The sequence below is a fragment of the Mesitornis unicolor genome, unplaced genomic scaffold (genome assembly GCF_000695765.1).
Source record: "Mesitornis unicolor isolate BGI_N332 unplaced genomic scaffold, ASM69576v1 scaffold4168, whole genome shotgun sequence".
Lineage (NCBI taxonomy): Eukaryota > Metazoa > Chordata > Aves > Mesitornithiformes > Mesitornithidae > Mesitornis > Mesitornis unicolor.
This window is the reverse complement of record NW_010199629.1, coordinates 23,839-32,932: the sequence shown is the minus strand read 5'-3', so window position 1 is coordinate 32,932 and position 9,094 is coordinate 23,839. Positions and strand designations below refer to the sequence as shown.

Sequence of the window (9,094 nt, the reverse complement as noted above, 5' to 3'; positions counted from 1 at the left end):
TTGCTGGCAACAGGAATCAAAGGGTTTGATTTTTAAGTATTAGGTTTGGGCAGGATTTTCCTCTTGGAAACTATATAATTTGTGTTTTTCCCTGCAGGCAAATCACCTTGGTTATTCATTTAATTGCAACATATTTATCAAGCCAGAGCCAACGGATAAGATGCAGTCCCAAAATCCACACAAAATTACTCACTTGCTGGCCGGCCTTTGGGAACAGTTAGAAGACTAATTTTGTGTGCTTTTAAATTAACGCTCCATTTGTTTGCTGTCAGGTACTGCACCAAGCATGGAGAATGACCAGTCTCCCACCTCACCCGGGCAGGACATCCAGGGGCAGAGCATCCAGGGGCAGAGCAGGGACAAACCTGTCTCCAGCTTGCAGCCCCCCACTGCAGCCCCCACAGAGCAGCCGAACACCCAGCCAGAAGCAGCTGTGTGTGACATCTCGGAGGAGCTGAGCCGGCAGCTGGAGGACATCATTAAAACCTATGGCTCTGCCACGAGCCTGATGGAGAAGGAAAGCACCACTACAGGAAGCGACAGGCCCGAGAAGGGAGAGCTGGGCAGCATGGAGGATGCAGAGTATGAAGATACAAATGAGGAGAGTGAGAAAGAGAAGCTGGCTCCTGGGGATGCTTCCAGAGCAAAGGAGCCCAGCAGCAGCAAGGAGCAAAAGCTGGAGAAGAAAATCCTGAAAGGACTAGGCAAGTACTTGCATACTTATGCAGCCCATCTGCAAACAGAAGCAAAACCTTCCTGGTCCTTGTTCTTTCCCACATTAAGCCTCTTCTGTGGATGATAGGGACCTCTAGTTGCCACTGGAAATTACAACATAACTTTTCTCTAATTGATAATTATTCTCAGCAATTTCCTGACAGATACATGTAGGCTGTATCAGATGTTAGTCCATTTAAAAGGCAAAAGCTTAGGATTCTATTTCATAATTCTAATGTACTATTGGACCACCCAAAGTAGCTAGCCAAAGCTGAGACTTTGATGACACACTACAGGAAGTTGCTTCTTAGACAAAGGAAACCTGGCCTCTCGTTTGTGCCTCAGTAAATTTTTTCAACCTTTGCTTCTTCAGGTGTGACTTCTCACTGGTCATAACGGTGCTAATGATGCTACTGTGTGGCGTGAGAATCTGCAGTACAAATTCACCGTTATTTTTCATCTAGCAGACCTCCGGACTCATCACAGACTATAAGAAATAAGCCAGTATGCTTATTCTCTCTAACCACCAGTGCTTAGAAAGTACCTCGGGGCCATGTCAGGACTCTGCTAGCTGAGCTAGAAAAAAGTTTCAGGGAGTTTTGTAAAATACGTTCTTTCTGCTGAGCAGCCACTAGAGAGCAATGTAGGTACATCCCAAACCAGCAAACATGTAATTTATCTCCCTTCCTACCTTTAACTCCTGCCAATCTTCAAACCTCTTCTTTGCGTGAGAACCCAAACCCAACCACAGGCTAAGCCTATAGAAAAATCACTGCAGAACATTCTTACAGGCAGGGGACTAAGAATAGGACAGAGCAGGAACTTTTTCCCATAATTCCTTGAACGTCCAGGAGACAGTTTCTCAGTTTCTATTGCCTTGGCTTTGATGCAGTTATTGATACCTCTCCAAGATGAGTTAAAAAACTAGCAAAGCAGAGTTCTCCAGCTGTACTTGCAACAGTTTTCACTCCAGGATTTGATTTTAGCCCTCTTCAACTTATTTATACTGGTGCTGTAGAGAGGTTAGTGTGAAATGATGGATTTTCTCCACAGGAGGTACTCCTGGGCTGCACTAGATGTGAACCAGAATAAGTTCAGCCTAAAGCAGAAAGAAAATTTGCTTTTACAGCCTCAGGAGCATTTGTAAAAGCACCGCCAAGCCCCTGGCACCACAGCTATTCTTATCTCCAGAGACTCCAGGAACATTTTGTATTTGATGAACAAGTGGTGTTCAAGCTCCAGCTCATACTCAAGGCTGAAATTAATACTAAAAGGCATCAGAAGAGAAGCAATTCCTAAATGGCTACACAGTGATTTAGCTATGCATGATCAGATAGTTATTAGACTGTCTCTGGTGTCCATACTCACTTCACCAAGTCAGGGAACTGATTTACACCACTATCATATAGCCCAGACCTGGCTGGCAGTACCCACTGCTCTCTGGTTCCATCCACACTGTACTGTCTGTATCTAACTTCATCTCCCTTATGTCTTGTGCAGGTCAAGCTGCACAGGAGCTGAGTAAACCAGCTTTGATCAGTTTTCGCCTGCAAAGAGATCTGGTTTTTGCACCTTTGGGGGCCAGGCCCTTTCCATCCTATTTCAGTCAAATGTGTTATATATGTGACTCAGTCATGTTGCAAAAAGCATTAAATGAAAATCATATGATACAGAATAAAAGTATTTCACAGCCAGTGCTTTTGCTAGAAGACAGCACATTACTGAGGTCTGAAATGGAGGAAAATTCAAGCATGTGTGTTCTTATGGGGAGAATAAAAACCCAGAAATTCATAGCAAAAAATATTCACTTCCTTCCAAAATGCCTCATTTCTCCTTGAGTTCTTACAGATTCATGCATCAAACAAACAATTTCATAACAGTACATCAGCTCCAAACTACCTCTATTATCAAATCTCTGCTTTTTTTTTCCTTTAAGGGAAGGAAGCCACCCTACTGATGCAAAGCTTGAACAAGCTGAATACTCCAGAGGAGAAGCTGGACCTGTTATTTAAGAAGTATGCTGAGCTGGTTAGTACAGCATTCGTTCTTTTCTGTGCAAACTGTCTATACAGGAAGATTAAAAAAAACCCTGTGCCATGCAGCATGGTCAAAAATCATGTAGTAGTAGCATCTGTCCTCTTAAGTGAATCCTAAAAGACTTGTCAGGGTCAAATAATCAACCATGGATGAGAAGGAGAAAAAAAAGTAAAAAGTGAAGAAAACAACATGGACTTTGGGTTAAAAAACTTGGTAAGGCAGAATATTTATACTTAGAGGCAAATCTACCAAACCAACCCACACTGGAGACTAGTGTCTTGGCTACCGCCTTCACCTTCTGCAAGGAGTTTTGCATACCTCTGCATGAGGGTGTTGCATTAAATTATATATCAGCAATTTAGTCAAAATGAAATTAATACAGGGCTTAGTACAAAATGTTAGGAAGCAGAAAATCATAAAATAGAGAGCTGAGACTAATCATGAGAGAAACCACAACACAGTGAAATGAAGAGCCAAAGCCAGCTTTGGCCAGCTGTAACAATGCCAGCTACCTGACTCTGTCCTTTCCACACTTAAGAATTGTTATTTCCAGATCGGCTATTTTCTTCTAAGTATTTAAAGGACTCTATGGCCATGTACTGTGGAAATCTTACATATGAAAAGGCTGCAGCATTTCACAGTTTGTGGAGTACTGAAAAATGTGCCAAGCAGAACATTGGCTTTGTAATTGGTTTTACGCACAGCTGTGTCCATGTCTCATCATAATGTGAAGTTCAGCTTTCCCTTTTTTCATGTAGAATCCTCTGATTTCATAAATTGGGCTCAGCCAGTTTATGGTTTAGCCCATGCTTAAAGGGACTTCATGCCCATAAATTAACTCAAATAGGTCTTCTTCTTCCTCTGTAATGTATTTTCCACCACATTCAAGCATTGCTGGAACACTGTATAAAACAGAGGCCATATCGCCGATAACCCACCCAGGAGAAAGGTGCTAAAACAAAAGTACTGAGCATTCATTATTGACATCCTGTGCAATGCCACTGAAAATAAATCATTGGATAAATACAACTGAAAGCTTGTTGGAGAAAGCCTTACACTGCTCATGCACAGCTGAGGTGTGTAGAGTGATTAATAGCTTGTCAGCAGTCAAGCTGTAGTTGTTACCGCTCTCTCTGCTCCCTCTTGTCCATCACCATCACACACTCAGGTCATTTTTTGCTTTTGCTGAATTGTTTTCCAGCCACATCCTCTTCCTGGTCCACTGAATCCTGTGGTGACACAAGCACTTGTTGCAGCACAGTCCAGGGGATGGTGCAGCCCCGTGCTGGGCTGAGCTGGGTGTTGGCAATGGCTTCAGCTGCATTAGACAGTGCTGGTTCTGCTGCCTGTACCCAGGGACCCTACACAGCACCAGCACTTCCCCACAGCTAAACGTTATTTAACTGTTAGCACATGTCCTGGCACAGTTTATAGCAATGGGTACACCAGAAAATAGAAGGCATCAGGGAATAACACAGACTGATGTGCAGGAAGCCGTGCCTGCAGGGACATGGAGGAAGACAGCTCAGCCATTTGGACACAAGCTGTGCCATGCTACTCGCGTTCAGAAAACACTTTATTCACTAATGCTGGTTTATTTTTAAAGGTCCTGAGGTCTTGCAAGTGCTGAGTGCGAGAATTGTGCAATAATAAATAACTATGAGTATTGTCATTATCTGCAGTGGGGTCCAGATAATTTTTTTTTCCTAAATTCAGAGTTTGTCTTTCTAGGTCAGGCTTCAAAAATCAAAATTCCTTCTCTTTGTAGTTAATTTTAGCTAATATTTCATTAATTATTCTTTAAAATTTATCATTGGCTGCCCTTATGTCATTCCTATTTAGCAGTTAATTCCGTTCTTCAGTGCAAAAGCAACACTGTGTTTTAGACATTCCTGAGTATATTGAAATATAAGTTTGTAGCACAAGTCATTTTTTCTGGAAAAAATTAGTAAAAATGCTTGGAAGACTTCTCATATCACGATTAAGACCTATTTTATTCTAAGCTCCCTATCTCAAGCACAGCTTGAGTGAATCGTCTAAAATTTGGATAAATCATTATCTGCTCAGCACAGGCTGCACAAGCAAAATGTGAAGCAAAAAGAACCTTTTTTGTGTTTTTAAGAGGGAAGGGGAAGGGGCCAAAATCAAGCTTGTAAAGGAAAACAAATCTCAGCCTTAATTACAGAAAGGCTATTTTTTTTCCTACAATGCTAGAAAAATTATTTCAGCCAATGCAGTTTGATTAGATGCAAAAGTCCCTATTCTGATCTACTGCAGTAAAAACACACAATACATGCTGAAAGTTGGACATAAGCCGTAAATATACTCCAAGCTGACGATTGCATTGTTTTGTGGTATGATGTGGTTTGATTGATAATACACAGAGCTCTGTACTGTAAGCATAAATTACAGAGCATCTGCAGAAAACAGATCTTTGGGCAGAGGAAGTGTAAAATGTGATGCCTGTTGACTGTCTTATTTGAGATGCACATCATTCCCCTGCACTCACAGACTTTCCCAGTTACACTGGGGTTAATGGTTAATACTAGTAGTACCATATTATTAGATATAATCTAAATAGCAACTATTATTAAGCTTTGTGCATTGCAGTTCACATGCTGCGGTTTTTCAACTGGAAAACATCTGGACTTCAGAAATGTCTCAAAATGTATGCACACCTGCAGTACAGCAAGGAGGGCTGCTGTGTATGGGAATGGGAGAAGAAATCTTGAAAAGCTTCAGAGGAGAAACACTTCTTTGATGTGTCTGTTATGGTGTTAATTTGCAGTGCAGGAAATTTTTTCAAAAGAGCCAGCAATAGGCACATGTCAGAAGAAATTATCAGTCTGTGTGGGGACTGCTGTTTGCAATTCTGTTGCTGCCCCTCATCTCCCCCTTCAAATACACCCTCTACCCTGACAGCCCTCCAGGGAAGTTGGCAGCCACATGCTCACAGGAACACCAGGTTCCCAAGTGAACCTCAGGGACTGTCCATATTTTCTTCAGTAATTACATGGAGTTGAAGAACCCAGAAGAGGTTTGATTTCCTGCAACCCACCCCTATTGGTGACAGGACCTCCAGAAACACAACTGACAGACAGTCCCATGTGCACCTGGGACCAAGAGAAGCCTGACAAGAGGTGTCATTTTAGGGAACTCTTTCCTGAAGAGCGTTCTCCTTCATCATCAGCAAAGCCCCCACACAGATGGCATCCTCAGTCTCCAGCACCTCTTTTACTGTTGCTTTTTCTAGCAGATTCCTGGGTATGTAGGAAGTGGCTTCTTTTTCAGGAAGCTGCAAAACAGAATGAGCAACTACTGTGTTATCTCATGATCTGGAGAAATCTCATTGTGTGGAGCACAACCAGCTGCTCCAGTTCCTAACATTGAAACAAAAATGAAAACCTCACAGCTGCCCTTCAAAGAAATTCAGACCAAAGAAAGAAGGGCTGAGATGGTGTGGCAAGAGTATTAAAAATTATGTTGACCCACCCACACTACAGCACATTTGGGATTGTGGCAGTGAGCAGGCTTGGGATTCACTCCAGGTCGCTCACTCCAGGTTGCTCACTCCTCTCTCATTAGCGCTGATAAATAAAAAAACATTTTCTAAGAGGTTATGAAAGTGTGAAGACTTCCCCAAACCCAAAAGAGCTCATTTTCTTTTCTTTCCTGTCACTCTGTTTCATTTTAATCCCTGTTGTCCACCCAGCTCGAAGAACATCGTGCTGAGCAGAAAAAGCTGAAGTACCTTCAGAAGAGGCAGGCCCAGATCACCAAGGAGAAGGACCAGCTGCAAAGTGAGCACAGCCGAGCCATCCTCGCCCGCAGCAAGCTTGAAAGCCTGTGCCGGGAGCTCCAGAGGCACAACAAAAACCTCAAGGTGAGTGGTGGCCTTATCGAGGTACCTGTCATTGGTACCTTGAAGAATAATAGGAACACTGGCTTTGCTCCAGGGACTCACAGAAGGCCAGAGGGCAGTTTCATGTAATTTGAGCACTTGAACATTTTAGAGTGATCTGTGAGGGCTAGCAAATCAGGGCATTTGCCTCAAGACATTGACGTTTAAGACAGGAAGGATGCCAAACCTGTTTGTAAAAGCCAGCTGGATTACAAGCATCGGTTTAAAAAAGAAATTTTCAGGAGTGTCAAAAGGCCGAGATCCACATGTCTTGCCTGCCTATTGCTTGGTGCATCATGCCATTTAAATGTGAAATTTATAATGTGATTATGCTTCTTGAAAAATTTTAGGTTCAGGAAGTATATTTCTGTTGTGATCTTCTTTTCCTTTCCAAGTACATTTTAGTGATGGTGGTGGTATTATTATACAAAAAGCCTCCGCTTTGATCTATTAAAAATCCATCTTTATGGGGATATAGTTATGTATAGAATTACACATATGTATCGTCAACAGCAAGAATTTCACCTGATACAACCTCTATTAACTATAACGGATTTTCATTCATTTCCACCAGCTCAGGAGCAGGCCTTCAAGGTCTAGCTCTGACTTTCATTGTGTGTTGGTAAGAATATAACCATGAGGAGGAATGGCCATGTATAAATTCAAACTGTGTACTAATAGAAGGACGAAAGCAGTTTAGCAAGTGGCTAAGAAAACTAGAAGAAAATCTCTGTGTGCTTAGTTATAGTAGCACAAAACCAGTAGCGTCGATTAAATTTGTGCTGTCATTTGTACCAAACCTGGTGCATATTGAGCTAAACCTCGATACTGATCCACACTGATTTACCAGACTGTCTTTGAGCAAAATCTTTCAGCAGAAATGCAAAGCAATTTTAAAGTGATTTAAGAGTACAGTGTGCAGTGCTTTGATAGACTTAACTGAGATTTCTAAATCGAACAAATCGTAGTGTCAGAACAAATCAGTGGAAACTGGAGTATAGAGAAAAACTAATTATATTCAGAAAACATATTTGGAACAAGTTTTGTTGAATTCCTCACATGATTTCCTGGCTATCATATGCTTATTAATCTCACTACTAGAGAGCACAATTGTTCCTTTCTCTTTGCATATAGATACTTTATTACATATTTAATCTTCACATTTAGGAAAGTCTCTTTCAAAAATCTTTCCACTTTTTGGACTGTTTTACTTTGGAACTAGGTTCCCTAAATAAACCTATCGATTTCAGACTCAGTTCTGATTTTTGTCCTGTACCTATGCCAGATGAGCCAGGAATGGTACCTGAGCTGATTTTGTAGTAGGAAGAAGTATTCACATTTTGGCCACATCTTTCTAAGAATTTGGAGACCTTTTAAGAAACCCAGAATACTAGCTTTCCTCTGATTTCTGTGCATTCAGTGTAAAACCAATGAAGTTAAATAAGGCTGTAAGATAAATATACTTGCAAAATGAATGAGGATTAAATTAATCAACAAAGGCACTCAATATCTTTATCCAGTTTTGTCTCTCTGAGAATTTTAACATAATTCTTTAAATATTTGGCTTTAAGCTTTAGCTCCTGGACATCTGTGAATCTCCAGAATCTTATCTTCTGTTTATTTAAATGAATGTCGTTTTCTTTCACTTACGACTGTACTGAGAGGGCCCAAAACAGGAGAATCCATCAAATGTTATTTTTAAAATCTCATGCTTAAATCATTTTTATTTTGGTTTTGGCAGGACAGAGAAGCTGTTTCATAATTTTTTAGCAATTGGGATCACCACTTCTGATTATGGTCCAAAGCACAGAAAATAAAAACTGTAGGAGACTGTGTTATTTCAATAGCAAACCTGGCCTGTCCAGATCACGAACCTCGTCTGACTTGCCATGTGGTACATTATATGCACATCACGTCACGTAAATGTCATCTTCACTCATCTGTTATGTGGAATTCCCATTAACTAGAGATTGGTGCAGCCAAGTGGTGATGAATATGCAATGTGGAGCTGTGCTGAAAATCCACAGCGCAGAGCAGAGAAGAAAAATTTCTATTTAGTATTGGATACTGGCCTCAAAATTTGATTTACTTACAGGCCAGCTATTCAGATTATTTCCTTGCAGTTACACTTCACAGCAGAAAACAGATGTTTAATTCTCCCTCCAAGAAAAGCAGAATAAACGTTCATGGAATAGCAGAATGCGTTCCCACTGCAACAGAGAGCAGCTCTGCTAAGACCAACAACCCCTCATTTCTCTGCATTGTGTTTGGTGTTCTGCCAGTTACCTGACTGTTCGGTGGCTACTTAGCATCCTGTAGTGACATGAACATCTCGGGTCCCTTGTCCTTCCCGCTAGCAGGCATTGAGCAGTGACCTTCATACAAATGTCACAACAGCTTCGATTATGGGCTCAGCTCCAAACTGGCTCAGACTGTGGTGCC

General features: G+C 41.4%; 1 protein-coding gene across 1 annotated transcript in view; it reads left to right on the top strand.

The window, feature by feature from the left end:
- Positions 1–286: 286 nt before the first annotated feature.
- Positions 287–9,094, top strand: part of TXLNB (taxilin beta) — a 27,654-nt gene continuing 18,846 nt past the window's right edge. Inside the window, exons 1-3 of the mRNA XM_010189496.1 lie at positions 287–704; positions 2,651–2,742; positions 6,464–6,634. Of these exons, the coding sequence (XP_010187798.1) occupies positions 287–704; positions 2,651–2,742; positions 6,464–6,634 (681 nt within the window). The remainder of the gene's footprint in view (positions 705–2,650; positions 2,743–6,463; positions 6,635–9,094) is intronic.